The sequence below is a fragment of the Acinonyx jubatus genome, chromosome B4 (assembly GCF_027475565.1).
Source record: "Acinonyx jubatus isolate Ajub_Pintada_27869175 chromosome B4, VMU_Ajub_asm_v1.0, whole genome shotgun sequence".
NCBI classification, from domain to species: Eukaryota; Metazoa; Chordata; class Mammalia; order Carnivora; family Felidae; genus Acinonyx; species Acinonyx jubatus.
This window is the reverse complement of record NC_069387.1, coordinates 9,917,760-9,938,422: the sequence shown is the minus strand read 5'-3', so window position 1 is coordinate 9,938,422 and position 20,663 is coordinate 9,917,760. Positions and strand designations below refer to the sequence as shown.

General features: G+C 41.8%; 1 protein-coding gene across 7 annotated transcripts in view; it reads right to left on the bottom strand.

Moving 5' to 3' along the window:
• The window catches only part of CELF2 (CUGBP Elav-like family member 2), an 821,985-nt gene that overhangs the window by 303,661 nt on the left and 497,661 nt on the right, over window positions 1-20,663 (bottom strand). The window contains exon 1 of one of the 7 annotated variants that reach the window (XM_053225252.1): window positions 14,653-17,322. The exons of 3 other annotated variants lie outside the window; for them this stretch is intronic. In XM_053225252.1, coding sequence (XP_053081227.1) covers window positions 14,653-14,705 — 53 coding nt within the window. In that variant the 5' untranslated portion in view covers window positions 14,706-17,322. Of the gene's footprint in view, window positions 1-1,983; window positions 5,725-14,652; window positions 17,323-20,663 lie in introns of those variants that run through there. 3 more of the 7 variants (XM_053225250.1, XM_053225249.1, XM_053225251.1) reach the window with 3 other exon arrangements.

The following is a 20,663-nucleotide window of genomic DNA, read 5'->3' as shown; positions in this document are numbered from 1 at the left end:
AAATCCTCTTTTTATTTTTATTTTTTAAAGTTCAATTAAGCAAGAGTTGGCAAGCACTGAAAACAATGGGGGTCTGATTCCAAAGGATATCGTTGGGAAATAACTAGCATCTGGAAGAGAAGTGGGGGTAGTAAGTTATACCAGGGTTTGCATAGGAGACTCCATGGCTGAGATACAAAGGCTCTATTCAGAGCAAACAGTTTGAAAAAGCCACATTCATCCACCAAATAAAAAAGACAAATTAAACTTTCATAATTCATAATTTAACTGACAAGAGACAGCATCTTTCGGAGACCATTAACACATTAAATTCACAGAGCATTCATTAGATGGAGATCTTCTGGTCACCTAAGTACCAGGTGACTGAAAACTCAATCATGATCAAGCCACTTCTTCCTCCTGACGCTCCTCCGGACAGCAGAAACCACAAAACTTTCAATAGCAAATGCACAAACAAGTATTATATATCCACACACACGTATATTTTAAGGGGGACAGGACAGAGATCTTGTAAAACAAGTATCACGGGAATGTTACTAATCAAGATTAATTTCCCAGAGAAAATTGCCAAAAGGAAATTCAATATTTTAATTTACGTTATCTGATTGTCTTAGTTGGGACAATGAACCTGATCGTGTGTACAAGCAAGTTAACATTCTTCATATCGACTGGAAGGACAATTCGCACTTAACAGATTCTATCAGCCGCCTCCCCCCCCTTTTGTTTTTTTAATCCTAGGGGCTCAAATAATTGGCCACCGTGGAACTTCTCAAAAATCTCTTCACTCATAACATTTAACATGCTAGCAAATGAATCTAGCTCCGTAGGGGAAAGCGAGCTGCCAGAGAAATGGATCAGAAAGCTGTGAATGGTCTAAAAACTGCAAAGGGTACATAAGGTGCCAGAAAGAATATGGATGTGAAGTCGTAGAGCGGGTAGAATAGGAAACATTTTATATGTACTCTTAGCAAGGATAACCGTCGTTTTTTCACTAGATTACTTGTAGCCTAGATTCACTGGCAGAATTCTTGCCCGATAAGAGACAATTTTGTACATTCCAAGTCTAAAATGGACACAGACCTTTCAGACCCGCTTCTGGCAATCCTTTTAGATTTCTTTTTCGTAACACGCCTGAAATACAAGTGGATGCTATTGACTCGATAGCGCCCGAGCTGATAGAAGAAACTTTCCTATCGAGACCAACGAGCCAGAGAAAAATTAGATATAGTTTCCTTTCCTCAGAAATCCCAGCTCCGTACTTCTCCCAATAAACTCTCCACCCTAGTTTGGCGACGTGTAAAACAACCAGAACCACATTAATTATTAAATTATAGACTGCACATCAGACGAACCACCATGATTACGTAAAAATTACCTCTAATTTCTGCAATAGAGTACACCGGGCTATTTTAACGCTTTATAATTACCCCCCCTCTCCCCCCTCCCGTTTTTTTTCCTCTTCTCTCCTGTCCTTCCACTTCTCCCACCGCCGGCGAAGAGTCTTTGCAAATGTAAGTCAGAGGAGCGGGTAATATGGTAAGAAGGGATCTTTAAATGGGCCACGAGAGCTCCACCAGACCCGCATTTCAAATGACACGAGCGTGCACGCGCGCACCCCGCCCCGGGACGCCGCGCCCCGCCGACCGGACCCCACGCCCGGACCCCCGGACTCTGCGTCGGGCTCGCCGGTCCCCACCTGGTCCCCCGCTCGCCGGCCGCCGCCTGAAACCCACGCCCCGACCCCGGTCCGGGTCCCGGTCCCCGCCCCGACCCCGCTCCCCGCACCGCCCGGCGCGGCACGTCCGGACACTCGCCCCGCTCCCCGCGTCCAGCGCCGGCTCACAAACCCGGGGGAGGCGGCCGAGCCGCAGCCGCCGGCCGCCCTCGCCCTCCTCGGGGGCTCCGGGAGCGAGACCTGGCGGCAGCCGCCCGGCCGGGGGCGCGGGGAGAGCGGCCGCGCGTGCCCCCCGGGGCTGCACTCACATTCTGTCGGGAACTAGCAGGCGGCCCTCGACCATCATGTCCGGGAGGAAATCCAGCTTGAAGGCAGAAGTCATGTTCTCGGCGCGCGCTCTGCGCTCGGGCGGCGGGGGGCGGCTGTGCGCGCGTCCGAGCGGCCGCGGGCGGCGCGAGATGGGCAGGGACAGGTGCGCGCGGCCTCCCGGCGGCCGCCCGAGCCGGCACTTGTCACATTCTCTCCCCTCCCGCTCTCCGCCAATCCCCTCCGAAATCCAGCGCCCCGGCGACGGTCTGCGGAGCGCCAGGTGCGGCGAGCGGAGGCGGAGCTCCGCGCCCGCCGCGCCGCCGCTTAACCCCTGCGGGCCCGCCCGCCCGGCCCCCGGAGGGAGGGACCCGCCCGAGGCCCGCGGCTGGGGAAGCTGAGCTCACCAGCTTTTAAAAATAGCCAGACTTTCCTGGGGTCCCCAGCCTCCAGCAAGGCAAACTAGTTCACCACGCAGCCTCGGTCCAGTTCCGCTCAGTTCCCCCATTTGCACGGCGCCTGGCATGAGGCCCGAATAACCGCTGTGGTAGATCAGTGCCACTGTATTGCCAAAGCCTAGTTCCCATGACGGTCCAAACCCAAGTCCCCAGCCGAAGCCGGGAGAAAGGGCACCCTCACGAGTGCTTGCTGAAACGCACCTCGGTGCGATCTGCTAGCCAGTGTATGAACTCCCAACAATAACTGATCTAGCATTCGTGGGTTGGCCAAAGTATCAGATAAACGGCCCAAGTGACATTTAGGGACTTATCTCAATGCTTTAAGGACAAAGAGGACTCAATCTGCACACAATTACATTTCCTTTGTATCATCTTGGAAAAACGCACAAGTTCAGATAAGGGACTGAAAAATGTGAATCACGGTAATCACGTTTTCTTTTAAAAAGGAAACAAATTTGTCCTTTTCTAGTATTGAAGGATGAAAAACCAACGGACTTTACTGAAAGACTGTGAGAGCTGTAACGTAACGGCCATGAGGCCTAAACATCCATTTAAGATGTGTGACTTGACTAATAGGAGTGGTGAAAAATGGCGAAAATCTCAAAGGAATAAAGCAGGGAGTTGAATTTTCCCAAGCGATTTGCAACAATTCTTGAAAGGTAAGTATACAGTGACGTTCTAATTCGCTGTTGTCATTGTTTTGTTTGGTTATTTAGATGAAAGCAAACTTTTCACAAGGTCACAGGATGCAAGGATGTAAAACTTCTCATATTTCATGTGCTAAAGCAACATCATAAACTGCATACCAGAATTACAGTTTGCCTCTTATGGTAATCGCTCTCATTTTGTAAGGACATAGCACACGCCTGGGGATACAGTCATGGTAGCCAGAGGGTTAAACAACTAAGTCACGTGTAGTTAAATACACCAGGTATAAGCCTGATGTATCAGGCACCATTATTCAGAGAAACGATCTTTTCTCACAACTTCTTGTGCGATCATGAGACCTGACCATCTTTTGAGATTATGAATGAAAACAAATATTTATATACCAATTTTAAATCCACCTATCAATTTTAAATCCAGGCTTGATGGATGGCTTGAGTAATATGAAGTAACAGGCCTGGAGTATTCAATTAAGTCCATACATACTTAATAGACTTGATTTCCTCCTTCAGCTAAACAGTATATCTGGCTTTGACCAAGGCACTTCTAATTCCAAGACAGATGCAGGGCTAGGACTAACCTTCATTTTAAAATATTGCCTTTCTGAGGAATGAGGTTTAAGTTCACAAGGAATTGAAAAACAGATGCAATGAAATGAGTTCTTAGACCCAAAATGCCCAAACTTTTCCTGATAGTATCGAGTTCAGCTTACTCCCTCTCCTCGCTACTATTGGCTGCCTTTGAAATGATAAGAATTTTGTTGGTCTTTCAATAACCTTAATAAAGTAATTAACTGGATAAATGAGACCAACCTGGTCAGTTCTTGGTTTTCATACATTTATATAAATCCCAAATGTATATAATGAGCCAACCGTGTAACAAACTCATTTTAAGAATGAGCATAGCCAACCTCCAGAACAGAAGCAAAACACAGCCGCGTTCATCAAAAAGAAAAATATTTTCAAATCAGCTGTGGAATAAAGCTCCATATGTATCTCCATTCTATAAGGTATAAGACGCTTCATTAACATGTACACTTCTGAAATATTTATTTTCTCTTTAATTGCATGTGAATTAGTTGGGAGAAGCTGTAGGGAAGCCCTCTTACTGACTTAAGCCTTCTCAGCAGTTTGTTAAATTCTAGTCTCAAATCCCTTGAGGCAATAGTGGATTCAAAGCAGCTTTTAATCACACTATAAGGAGGGTGAAGTAGTATGTAAGTAGGTCATAGAGAAAGAACTACAAGTGCATAGGTTATTGCCTTATTTAACAACTACGGTGTATGTACCAGAGTTTTCAAAGCACATTTGCTTCTGCCATTTAAAGTTAGAAGCAAAACCAGGGTCAAGTATAAAAAGAAAACCCACTCTTACATGGGATACCGTGATGATGTGAACCAAGGAACACTTATGGAGTGTAGCTGAGTTTAAATCGTTTGGCTGCCAAATACATAAATAATACAGTGATTGCACAGGCACTTGATGCAGGTGCCAAAGAGAAACAAAATACACACATACACACACCCTCCACAGGGTGTTGTTTCCATGATCATAGCACATACACAATAGTCCTTTTAAAAAATACAAATTTCAAAAGCTCTTGAGTCTAGAAACGAAAACAAAACAAAAACACCCAACCAAATACCACCTGATGAAAAGCGTAAATTTCCCGTTTCACTGCTTTGGCAGAAGGAAAAAACAAAATCTAGAAACAACTCAATGGGGCCCCTTTTTTAATTTTCATGCAGTAATGAGCCATCAGGTATCATGTTTTGGCAGTTGGTGTTATTTGGCAGACAGCTCCGCTGGGCCGCTGTTCACTCGGGTTCAATGGAGCTATTTTATAGCCAAGGATCTTATCAACAGCAGTGAAAAGGGATGAGGCCATCAGCGGGCCCCTCTCGTGGACATGACCTGGTTGGTGACACCACTGTGTGCTGACATCACTGGGGACAGGTCTGTGGGGAACAATGAAGATTCCTCATAGTTTTAGCTTCATTGTAGAAAAACCTTAAGCTCTTTCCTAGGCCCATCCCCCTACCTTCTCTAATTGTCTATTTTTTTTTTTAATCAACTTGCTATTCATTTCCCAAACAAAAGGCAATTCAAGAATTGGAAGCACTTCAAGGGAAAGTTTCTGAATGACCTCATTTTATATGAGGCCTTCCAAGGCAATCGGGTGCTCTGTGCTGTTTCAGCAAGCTGCTTCCCCCCACCCCCATGCCTCATCTCAAACTGAGTTTTCTCCAATGGTCATTGTTTGCGCACTGAATTATCACTGGCATTAAAAAAAAAAATCTCAATAGAAACAGCATGCTAATAAATGCATTTGTACATAGAGTACACACTGCAGGGAAAAATACTATCCCAGTCACCCCACTCAATCAACAAACCAGAATATAGTCCCTTGATCAAAAAGCTTTCAACATTTTTGCAGAAAGTTTATACCGTAAGTTAAAGACTGGTGCTTGCTATATGGTGATTAGCGTTTATAAGCAATTTTTCCCCCTACAGATAACCTTGTATATTTCATGATAAATTTCCATTTTTTAATTGTTCCTATACACAATGTCCTACATTGCAATCTCTTTAAAAGCAGAACACCATCAGCTATGTTATCATAGATATCATCTTCACAAAAGCGTCTCCCCCTCCCCCCCGCCCCCCCACTTCTGGCTCATCATTACAAACTGGAATCCAAAACATCTTTGCCCTATCACATTTTCGCATTCAAATTTTATTAACATAGCTGTTTCGGTTAAAAAAAAAAAAAAAAGCCTAATGTGCTCAGGGCCATTTGGAGCAAGACATACAGGCCCTATAAGGGGATTTCCTATCGTTTCTAGCCAATAAATTTGAAATCCACATGAATGTTAACTACCTGAGAGAATATCTGACTTTGTGGCCATGTGTTTGTTCTTGGCTTTCTCCAGTTTCATTAGTAACTTGCAAAAATAAACAATGGTGTTTTTTTATGTGCTTCAAAACACCCAAACAGATCCTTAAGCGATACATGGAAATACATCTTTTCTTCATCCCGCAAAGGCATCCCTTAAAAAGACTTTTATCGCCAATTATAAATTTAAAGTGATCACTTTATTATTCACACACGCCCCCCTCCCATTTTCCATTGAAAGCTTCTGGAATGGTGACTTTGTCACATCCCTAAAATGACTTAAGTAAAACTAAATGCCAATAAAGATGAGGTAGTTATTAGAGTCTTATTTTACATTTTTACAGGAATTTTAAGTAGTCCTCTCCCTGGAGAACAGCTGCTGCTGGCTTTTTGCAATCTTGTGTTTTTCTGAATCTGTTTTTAATAGAGCAAAAATACATAATGGTGAATTTATCTTCCTTCTGAAGAGGCCCTCAACATGAAGACGGTTCTTTGTATACATACCTTCGTGCTCCGAAATGAGATGCCCCTCTAGAGTTTCCAGAAGCTTCCATTCCAAGGGGATGAAATGCTAACACTGTGGGTCTGTCAGACCCAGAGCCCAACCAGCTCATCACTTCTCTCTCTAACTTGCCTTTCCCCTTGCCTTTCTCCATGATACCGCTGCTGCCTTCTTTTTGTTCCCCCCTCTTAGCTTTCTCTCTCAGATGGAAGCTAAACAATGCCAGAAGCTTCCCTCTACAGCTGTGTGTCTGAGGAGGCAGGTGACTACCCAAGTAAAGAGAGTTGTGGTTGGTTGCTTATCTGCGAGAGAAATCAAGTTTGCCTTGCCCTGACCAAAGCTGGTTTCTGAACTAGGAACAGCTGTCTCTGAAGTGAGCCATGAGATTCCTTTCCAGACATTACCATTGGGTGGGAGGGGGAGGATGCAAGGCTGTGTCCCATGAAGTGAGTACACAGGAGATGAGCATGGGGAAGAACGGAGAAATCGGAGGCAGAGGAAAAAGGCCTAGTGTGGTGATTCGCACACGAAGGCACTCGGTTAAAACCTCTGAAGGAATGTTCCAGTGGCCTCTTGAAGATCCTGAGATGTGTCAGGCTACACGCGGTACCCTTATCTGGTGCCAGTCTGGCGGCAGGAACAAAATTTATACCTATCAGAATGAGGCGTTTAACTCCCTGGCAATCTGCCCTCCGACACCCCCCCCCAACCCCCACAAAAGGTCTTCCCCAATTGGCCACAAGTTCTCATCTTACTGTCACGTGTTGTTCAATTAAAAAAGAGAAACTTCTGCTTGACAAAACTCAACAGCTGAGTAGCAACAGCTGGGTGGGTCCAGGAGTGGGGCGGACGTGAGGTCCAGAGAGAGAGAAGCAACAGGTGGGGGTGAAGGAAAAGAAATGGGGGTTTCAAGCCTTGGGGTGGGGCTGTCTGAGACAGATCCTGGCAACCATCAAAACTTCAACTCAACTCGAGAGGCAATCTCAGAAGGCATGACAGCCCCATTTGCCCGAATGTTAACTCTCTCTCTCTCTTTTTTTTTTCGGAACAAATACATCTTGAGGAAGAGTGAAGATTAAGAGCAAAAGCTTGGGTTTCTGTAAAACAAAACACATGAATCCACTTTACCCACAATGATGACAGATCGCCTTCAAAGAGCTTTGGTTACCAGGATCAGAAGCCACCTGATACGGGGCGTGCAGGTCAGATTCTTGAAGGCAAGCGCTACTTTCAAACTGAATGAAAAAGATTAGAAGATTTAAGAGCCCAACCTGTTTGATTGTGCATTTGATTCTGTCAATGACACCAGGGAACGCGTCATTTAATTTACTGATTCATCAGCTAGACCTTTGTCATATGTGTGGTCATCATTTCCTCATAGGGATGAAGGGCTGAAAACTCAAACTCTACCATGATCTTCCTATAAGAAGTGCAATGTGTTAACCTAATTGTTCCTACAGCAATTATATAACAAAGCTATTAAAATGACATGTAGGTTGAAAATACATTAAGGTTTTGAGTACAGGAAATTTATTTTTTCCCTATAATATGGTTCAAATCTCTAGCTATTTTTAGCTTATGATAGAGGGTTTTGAAAATCCCCAATGACTTTTTATTGAAATTTGCTTTTGATGCTAATTCCCCTGAAGTCCATTAAGGCCAAAAAAAAAAAAATGTTTTTCTTCCCCTTATAAGAACTACCCAAAATCTTCGTGGAAAAGTGGCATAGCTATCTACCCACACTAAGTGGCAAGTGTTCTATCTTATCTCCACTGCTGAATGTCAACTTTGACAGTACCCATAGCTCTGTCTCAATACTCTCTGGAGGCTACTAGCTATATTTGCCCTATTTCATAGGAATATGGCAAGGTTAGGGAGCAGGAGAGATGGGAAAGACATTGGGTCCTAGGAAGAAAGGAGAGGAAGCTTAGGATTTTGTTTTGCTTCGTTTTAATAACAAAGATAATAACTCCAGGGTGTTATCTCCAGGGTGTCTAAGGACACCTGCTCTCTCCTTCTCAGTCACCTGCCCTTCCAGCCAGTTGAACTACCCTTCCTCTGCATCGCACCACTGGTTCCTTTCTACCTGCTGTTCTCTCTCCTTTCATGACCGTCTTGAGTTTCTAGAAGGCTGAGACTACGTCTCATGTCGAGCACAATATATATTTGTGCCTTGACCAGTTATGATTACAATAGGACATCTTTTGGCCCCTCTTGTAGATAAAAAGTTACATTTCAATTTCATAACGCTTTAAAATTCTCTTTTCCCTGCCAATGTCTATTCCCATTGTACAGCTTAAAGCCTTAGAAAAGTGAGGCATAGGATGCTTTAGTTCAAAGACCTCATGAACTAAAAGGCAGATGAGTGAGGATATGAGGGAAGTTGTTAGAAATCAGAAGTAAACACCACTGAGATTTTTCCTTTCTTGTTCGTTATTTTTCTGTTGTTACTGTACAACTTCCTCAGTAGTGAAACTATGGAGCATGTACAAACCAAAGGCCATGGCAGAAACGCAGCACCAGAGGAAGACATGACTTTAAAGTGTCAGACATTCAATAATTATACTCTCCACTTGTCAGGGAAGGAGTCTGGTTGAGTCCTGACTTTGAATCCCTCCCCTGTGAGCTGTGTGTCTGTAGGCCTATTCCTTTACCTCCGTCTGCCTCAGTTTTCCATCTTTAAAATGGTAATAACACAACTACCACTAAATGTCAGATGTCTGTGAGGATTAAATGATATAAAATAAAAGAAACCACCTAGTGTAGTCCCAGGTATGGGTGGCTAATAAATTTTGGCTTTATTCCTCACTTCCAGTCATAATCTGCCCACAATCTTTGTTTAAACCTGGAACTGACAGGTGGAAAGGAAAAGAGAGAGCCGGGACTGATCCTATTGTTCTTGTAGCATCCAAGTGTCACAGACACTTCTGTTTCTAAGGCCAGCAGCCCAGGTCAGAGGCAAGGGGAAGCCTATAGCTCACAGAAAGCAGGCACTAGACATCCTGGGGCTTGGGGTAAGGTCTCCATCCCTTTTCTTCAGGTCAGTTTCCAAAGAGAAGGTCCAAATGAATCCTAATCACTACCGTCAGGAACTTAGGCCTCTTACCATCAACTCCGGGACGTTTCATGTTCAGAGCTGCTTCCTAAATCATCTCTGAATGAACAGGTAAGCCATTTAACAGAGCCCAAGAGAGAGCTGGGGTCCCAGACCAAGACGTGCAAGAAGCAAGACATTTACAGACCAGGACCTCTCAGGGCCTGCAGCCCTGGCGTGGCCGGGACGGACCGCTTTCCAGGAAGGTGAGTGGCACCCGATCCGTCTCTACTGTTCCAGTTAGTTCGCACACAGGCCAGAGGCCAGCAGTACCATCCATAAGCTCAACACAGGCTTTGTACCCTTTTTTACCGCTTGCAGCTGCAACCTTTCTCAAGCCAGGGATGAAAAAAGCCACGATGTTGTAGGTGTATCATTGTTATAACTTTAAACCTCAAGCTCTCCTTGACCAAGACAGCAAAGTTTGTTGAACTGAACAATTGTTCATTCAGAATTGAAAATTCAAGTTTTTAGTTTTCTCTGAGGCATGCTGGCATGCTGGCAAGTTCTGCTTTCTAAACCCCAGTGATTCATCACGATCCTAAGCAGCCAATCATGGGCGGGTCAACTTGGAATGGAACTGAAGGTGGTGGCTCGAGCTGCCCTGGTAATTGGTGTCACTCTGGGCTAGTGTCATCTTCTCCCCACAGACACCATTTCCCGTTAACCATGATGGGCTTGACATACAAGGAAATGTGCTGACATGAGTCACAGCCCGAAAGAAAAGCTGCAGAGACGATACGTGTGCACGATAATCCCTAACGACATTGCATGAAACATTCGGAGTGTGGGGACAAAGGGTATCTCATCCCAAATCAAGGTTAAAGAGCATATTTCTGAGTGGAGTGGAGGTTCACACACACACACACACACACACACACACACACACACATACACACACACACACATACCCTTATGGATCTGTCTAGCTTCCACGTCATTCCCATCTCTGTAGATGGCTGCCACGTGACTGGAAAGGTGCTTCAGCTCCAGCTTCAGTTCTTAATGGGCAACAGCACTAAAGCCTCACATATGCCTTCCTTCCTCTGACACCCTCTTCCCAATGTCAGTTAACTAAAATGCCATGAATTTCAATCCTTTCCAAAACACTGCCTTGTCTTTCCTACAGAACAAGTCACCGTGAACCAAAAAAACAAAAAACAAAAAATGAAATAAACAAACAAACACCTCCCAAAGCCCATAACCATTAGACGAAGCAATACTTTTATGAAAGGGGAAGCCTGCCCCTCTCAACACCCATCTGCCAGGAATTACCAGTATGTAGAAATAAATTCAGTGAATGCTGATAAAGATGAACCAAGGCACTATTGCAACTGATTGGACTGTATTTGCTCCTGCTGGAAGAAGTGCAGTGGAGCTGGGCGGGGGTGGGGGGTGGGGCGCTGGGGTGGCTCAGTGGGTTAAACATCCGACTCTTGGTTTCTGCTCAGGTCACGATCCCGCGGTTTGTGAGATCAAGCCCTGCATTGGGCTCTGTACGGACCCAGCGTGGGATTCTCTCTCTCTGCCCCTCCCCTGCTCACGTGAGCCCTGTCTCTGTCTCAAAATAAATAATAATAAATAAACATTTTAAAAATGCAACAGAGCTGGGGAGATGCCATTGAGCAAACTACACTCTGTTAATGACTTCACAGACATCTCTACAAGAAATGAAGTTGGATATATCTCATTCCCCCACTACCTTCGTTCTACAAGTTCATGATATGGTTTTCACCTGTAAATTCTGACCCCTTACCTTCAGAGCCACCATTCCCACATAACCCTACTCCCTCTGCATTTTACCTGTTTTTCATCAACCTGGGTGTTTCCAGGGCTGTGCACAATGAACTTTCCATCAGCCACATTTTCACCTAATTAACCACCCTGATGACAATAATTAGTATTGAGTCGCTCTTGGAATGACTTCCTAGGTATTCAAGCACAATCTGCACTTGCTATAAAGTTCTACATATAAATATTAATCAAATGCCCTCCTTTGTTTTTCAGCCCCAAAGGGATATTTTGCAATCATACAACTCCTATTTTTAAAAAGAAAAAAAAAACCACAGTGAGGTGTCGTTTTAACAAATAAAAAAGAGAATTAATACATTGGGGTTACAGATCTCAGTCTGTGGTCTGCTGAACACATCCATGTGAGTATTCCCAGGGCTCATGTGTGAAGGGGGTCTGGGTAGAATCTATTGAAAGAAGCCATTTTCCCAGTTTGAGTCTTTTGCTCTTCCTTTTCCTGCAAGTCTCAGCTTAGAATTCAAATTTACTTTGACATGTGTTTAGGTCACTATGGAGGGGGCTCATCACACACAGAGGCTAATGGAAGGATACAGATTACATATATTCTTACTGCTGTGGAATTAGATGCAGGCAAGTTTGTCAACTTCAGGCAACCTCACACCGTCCCCAGCAGGCTAAAGGAAAAGACACCCATGTGCTGGATACTAGAATGAGGGTCTCCGAATTCTGAAAGCTGATGATGGGTCAAACCACAGGAGAAACAAAGTAAGAAAGGATTTTCCTTGTTCTTGACCTAATTATGAACACCCAGGAATTAAAGTGAATGGATGACAGGTAAATAATTATAATATAGTCAAAAATTCAACATGGAGGTTTCTAAGTTATTTCTTTATTTCGGTGTGCCACTGACAAGCAGCTAGGGAGCACATAGGACTACTTTTCTCCCAAACCACAAAAAAATTGCTTTGCAGCCTTTGTTTGGAATAAAAATTTCCCATGAAAGCAGAATCTAGGTGTGATGGTAACAGTGGGCTTCAGATATAAAGCTTCGCCAATTACCTTTTATGAGCTCATCCTAAAAGCAATTATTGGCGTGCCCGATGGAATGAGCAGTTCAGATCCCATTGGAAGTAAGAGAACATAATAAGTATGCATTTAAAATCCACTCTATTCACAATGGATAACTTTCGAAATATTATTATACTATACAGACCCTTTTGGGGTCCACCCAGGCTCTAAATATACTGTCAACAGAAAATTTATACTTGAGAAGGCAATTTATTTAGCCTGAAACATTAATCTTACTAGTTTTGAAGTAGATATTTCATGACATTTCAACTTAAGTTAAAAAGAATTAAAATGCATGTCCAAACTCTAAAAAACAGTTACTGTTCCATACTGTGTTTTTATAAGGAATGCATTTTCTTCCTTATTTACTGAGAGTGTCGTTAATTTGAACCACAATACAACCCAAAAGGAAAATTTGTAACTAAATATTTTTTTTTAATTTGCCCTTTAAAGTGATTTCCCTTCCTTCTGTGTTTAAAAATTAGGTCCTTGATCTTCCTTCATAAATTTACTAATATTTTTCAATGTATTGCCCTGGCATGAACAAGTAATTAAACAAAACACTAACGTATTAGATAAGATATATTCTATGTAGAAACCAACATTAGTATGATGATTTTCAATGTAAATCAATGGCCACTGAATATTCTAGGACCAGTTCTCTTACATTACGCGTGAGAATAAAAATGGTTTCAATATTTGAGAAGTTTGAAACAGATTTTCCCGTTTTCTCTTTTTGAACTCTGTTTTCACCTTAGAAACCAGTGCTTATGTTATAAAATGAAAGATTTTTGAAGACATGAGAAATGTTTGCCCTGCATAAAAATGCATCTTATGAGCACATAACCATATGTCAAAAATCAGTAGATTCCACAGAGACCTTTAACTTAACAACTTAAATAGGCTATGTAACAATAGTTTATAGGTTTGGTTAATGACCAAAATTCTAAGGGCAAAAGTTCTCACGTGTCCTTGAATTTCTAAACTCTTTATCTACCTGAATGTCAAAAGAGGATGTAGAAGCTAGAAATGATAATTTCCTTAAACATTAGAAATATTCCCCTTAACTTCTTTTTTATGCTATGTTCCGTGAGTCCACCAAATAGACAAATTTAAAATCCCCCAGCACTAAACACTGTAGAGGCATGTCTGATAACAAGGTATTTGCCAGAATGATAATGGTATTACAAGCAGTCTCAATCAATACATTTCTTTCTGTAGTTAACAGAGAGGTAAGCAATAAATCTCTAACTTAATCCAACCAGCATAGCTGCAAAATGCAAAAAGCTTTATGAATGGTAGATATTAATTTTTTTTAAAAGCACAAAACCACAAACAAGCAGTTCTAAAAGCTCTTCATTCTGTAGAGTCTATACAAACAAGATTAAAGCAGATAAAAAGGGTGTTGAGAAAGAAAAAAAAAAAAAAAGCCCAGACATGCATTAAGCTAGTTTGACAGCTCCATTGTTCAACCGGTCCCATTGTCAGACCCAAAGATGTATTCAGTGCTACAATGTCTGCTAGCAAATAAACAAAAGACTACATTTTTCAAAGCAGGATGCCAATTCTATCATAATTCTTTCTCTGCTTCCCCAAAGGTCAGTGGTGGCTCCTCTCGGTATGTGATCGAACCCTAACACAGATGCAAGAAACAAATATTTGCTTTCAATACATAGGGACCCAGGACGCCATGCATGAACAGAGGTCTTTAAGCAGGTACACATTTTGGCAAACAGGATAAAGTGATCCAAACCTGGTAACACAGAAGGACTATTTAGGTAGGCTAAGTCCAGATTAGAGCGGTATTTGGAACGCAAGTCTAATATGGAGTCTCCTTAGCTCCTTTTTCGGTGATTATTCCATGCAGAGTGCATGATAATGAAAGAGGCTTAGACATTGCAAAGGAAAAGACAAACCAAGAGCCAGATTCAGAGCCTTTAAAATTATCCACTGGCCACTCACAAATAGCAGGGAACAAATACACGATACGCTTTCAAAAGGCAACGGGTGCAAATATAACTCGCACAGGGCAATCCTTTTCCTTTCTCTTGCTGGCTCCCTTTCTCCCAGTCCTTGGTCTCGATTTCGTTTCCCTCTCTCTCTCTCTCTCTCTCTCTCGATTCTTTTTTCCCCCTCTAAGATAAGGAAGCTACTTGATGCCGAGCATGATTATTGTCTCAGCCAGCTCCAGAAACTAGAAAAGCACACATTAAAAACAAAGGACACAACAACATACCTTAAAAGCAGCTCTTCATTTCTCATAGTAACAGCGGATTTGGGACAGCGCATGCTTTCTACACTGATACACTGATAGTCTCAACAAAAGCCAGTTCAGAAGTGCGCTCAAACATCAATGCCACAGTAGCTGTTCACTAATGCGCTCCCTCTCTCTCTCCCCCTCTCTCTCTCCCTCTCTCTCTTTCCCCACTCTCTTCTCTAGTCAAATTCTGAATGGTGGAGCAAAGGGGCTCCTGCAGATTCACTAAGTAGAAATAATCCTCTCTGACAAGTTATGTTGTCTAGGCATATTTTTACATTAATACACTGTGCTGCCTATAGGGGTCTTGCGTGCATTCACTCAAGCCTGCCTGGTGTTAATTCTCCTAATTACCATCTTAAAAAATTGGAAAGAAAAATAAGTGACTCGTTTACCTTTTTTTTATACATATAATAGCAAAGCCAGTGTCACATTTTCTTTTTGCTACCCACTATCAGCACACATTGCAGACGACCACCAGAGGATTTGGATAGGTCAGTGTGTGCTAAAAAGGATTTTTTGCTTCTCTTTTCTGGGACACTGAACTCACAGTTGGATTCATCTATTCCTCTCCTCTTGTCCTCAGGAAGAGTGACAAGGTCAAGACCCTTAGCCCCACCCTGGGTCATGGATGCAGAAGACAGAGATTGGGGGACCTGGAGATATTTTAACTCTATGCACACCAGAGCTCTTGCAGACGACAGCATAATTCACCTGAAGCAGGGCATCTAAAGGAGGCAGGCAGTGCAAAGATTGTGTGGTCATGTTGAAGTCCTAGTTGATACTGGTGCATCATCCTCGAAAGACCAATTGGATGTTCTTTTCCAAAATAAGAAAAATCAGCTTCCCTACTTCATTATACTCAATGGACTCAGCATAGACAGTCAGCCGGGGAAATATGCATTATGCTTCTGTTTATTGGAATTAGAAGAATTCCGTGCAGATTAGCCAAGTAAAGCAGCAGGTGAATCCCACAGAGAGAAGACAAGATGCTATGGACAAAACAGTCAGTAGGCCAAAAGTGCAAACTAAGACATCATTCCTGGGTGCTCACAGGAAGCCAAGAACACTCTCTGCTTAGACGGTACAATACAGAACGCGGCCCGAAACAGAGCTGGATCACTCAATACTGAATTGCTCACCCCCAGGCTCAAAGTACGCCCCTGTCCTCCATTAACATGGCCAGGCACCTCAGGAAGAATCCGGAGTCACAACATCTATGGGAATAATAGTGAGGTGGGGAAACAATGGCGTGCTCCATTTCCCTCCCCTTTGAGGATCTGGAAAACCACCCAATATCTTGCTAGATCTCTGATCTCTTGGCCAGGGAAATGGAGATGTTCTGTTAAGAGTTCCTCCACCTACCACAAAATAATCTCTCTCAGTTTATCAACTTTAGCACTGATGACAAGAAACAGCAGTGGCTGAAAGCAGTGACCCTTCCCATTTCTGAATGACAGTGAGACAACATGATGAATAACTCAGCAAAGATCAAACGATGAAATAATGCTTGTCCCTAAAATAATCACATTTCTACATTTCCTTCCTTCATTATAGCACATGGAAGTTATGGAATGAATATATAAAAATGAATTACTTTGCCAAAGAAAGCGATCACATAAAACCTATGATATTCTTTAGAAGCAAGATAAACATCATATGAACGAGTGTGGAACCAGAGAGACCTTGGAGAGAGAGAGAGAGTTAGTCATTCCCTAGTGATTTGTGGAGGTAGAAGGCACTTAACTTCTCATGGCTCCCTTTGACCCCTGTTCTTAAATGGGGGGCGGGCAACAAATGCTAATTTGTCTTAAAGCATCTGAAGATCCTATAATAAAACTGGGTGTGTTTTTTTGGTGAAAAGATGAATAAAAAGTGGAATGAGTGGCTGGACACTGGTGAGACTTTTGTCTATTAGAAAAAGGTGGGGCACCTGGGTGGCTCAGTTGCTTAAGCATCCAACTCTCGATTGCAGCTCAGGTCACAACATCATGGTTCATGAGTTTGAGCCCCGCATCAGGCTCTGTGCTGAGGGCCTGGGGCCTGCTTGGGATTCTCTCTCTCTGCCCCTCCCTTGCCGCTCCCCTCTTTCTCAAAATAAATGAATAAACTTAAGGAAAAAAAAAAAGGTAAAATTATGCTGCTCAGACACAAAACTCCTTTCTTTTAAAAAACTAAAAAAAATTAATTGGAGCATAATTGACATATTAGTTTCAAATATACAACATAATGATTTGATATTTGTATATACTGCCAAAGGATCATTACAGTGAGTCTAACACCCATCACCATACATAGTTACAAAATTTTGGTAATGAGAACTTTTGAGACTTATTCTCTTAGCAACTTACAAACATGCAATATAGTATTATTAACTACAGTGGATACATGCTATACATGAGATCCACATGATTTGATTTGGTAACTGCCAAGTTTGTACCTGTTGACTCCCTTTACCGATTTTACCCGCCTTCTCCTCTGGTCTCTGTATTTATGATTTCAGATTGTTTTGTTTTTGTTTTGTTTTTAGATTCCATATAGAAGTGAAATCATATGGTACTTGTGTTTTTTTCTGACTTAACTACATTTAGCATAATGTCTTTAAGGTCCAACCCGGTTGTTCCAAATGGCAAAATGTTATTCTTTTAAATGCCTGTGTGTGTGTGTGTGTGTGTGTGTGTGTGTGTGTGTGTGTGTTTTCTTTATCCGTTCATCCATTGATGGACACTTAGGTTGTTTCCATATCTTGGATATTGTAAATAATGCTGCAACGAACATGGGGATTCATACATCTTTTTGAGTTAGTGTTTTCATTTTCTTTGGATAAATACCCAGAAGTGGAATTGCTGAATCATATGGTAGCTGTCTTTTTAATTTTTTGAGGAACCTCCATAATTTTTTCCTCAGTGGCTGCACTAATTTACATTCCCACCAACAGTGCACAAGGGATCCCTTTTCTCCACATCCTCTCCAATACCTATTAATTATTATCTTCCTGATAATAGCCAATCTGACAGGTATGAAGTGATATTCGTTATGGTTTTGATTTGCATTTATCTGGTGAACTGTAATGTTGAGCATCTTTTCATGTAGTACCTGCTGGCTTTCGGTACTTCTTCTTTGGAAAAATGTCTACTCAGATCCTTTACATTTTTTTGTTTCTTTTTAGAGAGAAAGCATGAGCAGGAGAAAGGGTCAGAGGAAGGGAGAAAGAATTTTAAGCAGGTTCCACACTCAGCGTGGAGCCCGATGTGGGTTCGATCCCATGACCAAGGGATCACGAACTGAGCCAAAATCAACAGTTGGACGTTCAACTGACTGAGCCAACAAGGCATCCACCTTTACCCATTTTTTAATCAGGTTGGGTTTTTATTTTGCTATTGAGTTGTATGAATTCTTTTTGTATTTTGAATATTTGACCCCTTATTCAGTGCTTTGCTTTTTCATTTTATTGATGGTTTCCTTTGCTGGACAGAAACTTTCTAGTTTGATGTAGTCCCACTTATTGACTTTTGCTTTTTTTGCCTTTGCTTTTGGTGTTAGATTTAAAAAAAAATCATCACCAAGACTGATGTCAAGGAACTTAATTGCCTATGTTTTCTTCTAGGAGTTTTATGGTTTCAGGTCTCACATTCACATCTTAAGCCATTTTGAGTTAATTTTGGGGCATGGTATAAGATAGGGGTCCAAATTCATTCTTTCGCATGTGGCTGTACAGTTTTCCAGCACCATTTTTTGAAAAGACTGTCTTTCCTCCACTGTATATTCTTGGTTATTTTGTCATCAATTAATTGAACATATATGTGTGGGTTTACTTCTGGGAACTCTATTCTGTTCCATTGATCTATGTGTCTGTTTTTAGGATAAAACCATATTGTTTTGATTACTATAGCTTTGTAATATAGTTTGAAATCAGGAAGTGTGATGCCTCCAACTTTGGTCTTCTTTTTCAAAATTGCTATGATTATTTGGTGTCTTCTGTGGTTCCATATAAAGTTTAGGACTGTTTGTTCTAGTTCTGTGAAAAATTCCATTGAACTTTTGATAGGGATTTCATTGAATCTGTAGACTGGGATAGTAAGGACATTTTTATAATACTAATTCTTCGAATCCATGAGCATGGTATATCTTTCTGTTAATTTGTGTCTCCTTCAATTTTTCTCATCATTGTCTTACAGCTTCCAGTACACAATATTCACCTCCTTCATTAAATTTATTCCTTGGTAATTTATTCTTTTTGATGCAATTGTAAATGAAATTGTTTTCTTCATTTCTCTGATACTTCATTATCAGTGTATAAAAACACAACAGATTCCTGCATATTGGTTTTGTATCCCACAATTTTACTAATTTCATCCATTATGTACAGAATTCTTTGCAGAGTCCCATGTTTTCTTTATATAATATCATGTCATCTGCAAATAGTGACAGTTTACTTCTTCCTTTCCAATTTGGATGCCTTTTATTTCTTTTTCTTGCCTAATTGCTCTAGCTAGGACTTCCCATACTATGTTGCTTGAAAGTGGGGAGAGTGGGCATCCTTGTCTTGTTCCTGATCTTACTGAAAAAGCTTTTAGCTTTTCACTGCTAAGTATGATGTTAGCTGTGGGCTTGTTATATGTGGTCTTTATCATGTTAAAGTACATTCCTTCTATACCCACTTTGTTGAATACTTGTTCACAGTTCTAATGGGGGTTAAATTATGAGGCAAGTACTAATATATGACAAGAATGCATTTGCTTATCCATAAATAGATTCTTGGCATTAGAAGCCAGTGCTGCAGTACATGGAGATATTCCTATAGGGAAATGAATTATGGATCCACAGTAGTAAGGAACGGAAGTGAATCAAACCATTAAATATTTTCTCCACTTCCTTTTTAGTCTAGGGACCTAAATAATGAGAAAGCGATCGAGGTAAGACTTTAATATTCGTCCAAACTCCACTACGATAACAGACTGAGGGGCTTCCACCTGCTAGTTGTATGTGCTGAAGTTGGGGTTATAATGATGAGTGAATAGAAAGATGTGTTATTTCTAACATTTATATATTGTGCAGTAAGGCTTTGGCTCCAAGGCCATGGGGATTAATCTTTGTACTTCTTAATCCACCCAATAGAATAACTTTCCCAAAGCTAGTACTTAATATGTATTTGTTAAATAAAGGAATAAATTTATTTTTAACTACTGGAACTTTGGGGAAAGGACCGTTTCATTTTCAAAATTCTTTATGTAGTTTCCTTAACAAATATGTGGCAGAAACAAACCCACTTCACTTTTTATTTTAACTCATGCATTCAGTTGGCATGGCCGACAACACTGAGAATTCCTTACATGTTGCTATGTTTTAAATTACAGGACCTTTTTGGGGCACCTGGATGGCTCAGCCAGTTAAGCATCCAACTTCAGCTCAGGTCATGATCTCGTGGTCCATGAGTTTGAGCCCTGCGTCAGGCGCTGTGCTGACAGCTTAGAGCCTGGAGCTTGCTTCGGATTCTGTATCTCCCTCTCTCTGCTCCTCCCCACTCCTCTCAAAAACAAATAAACGTTAAAAAAAATTTAAATTACAGGACCTTTTCACATCTAGCAACTTATTCAATCCCCATAACAATACTGTGGGGCAGGTGGAAATGGTACCATTACCTTCTCAGCTAAAAAAGTTCACATGCAGAAAGACTGAGCAGCATGCCCAGAAGGTGCAGTGATAACTGAGTGTGGGAATCCAGTCTAAACCAAACCCTGGACCCATATTCTTTCCACTGCTCTACAGTGTGATCCAGTGCTTCTGCTCTGCCCAGGGGTTCACAGCACCCCCAAGCAAGGCATGGCTTTGAAGGAGTGTTGAGTGCAACGAATCTTATTACACTTTTCTAATGCAATAGTAATAAACGTAGAGGATAGTAAATTAAAGGAAAATTGATTAAAAGATTATGTTTTGGCTACTAGTATTTACTAATTCCCTTCAAAATTCTATTTCCAATGAAGATTGAG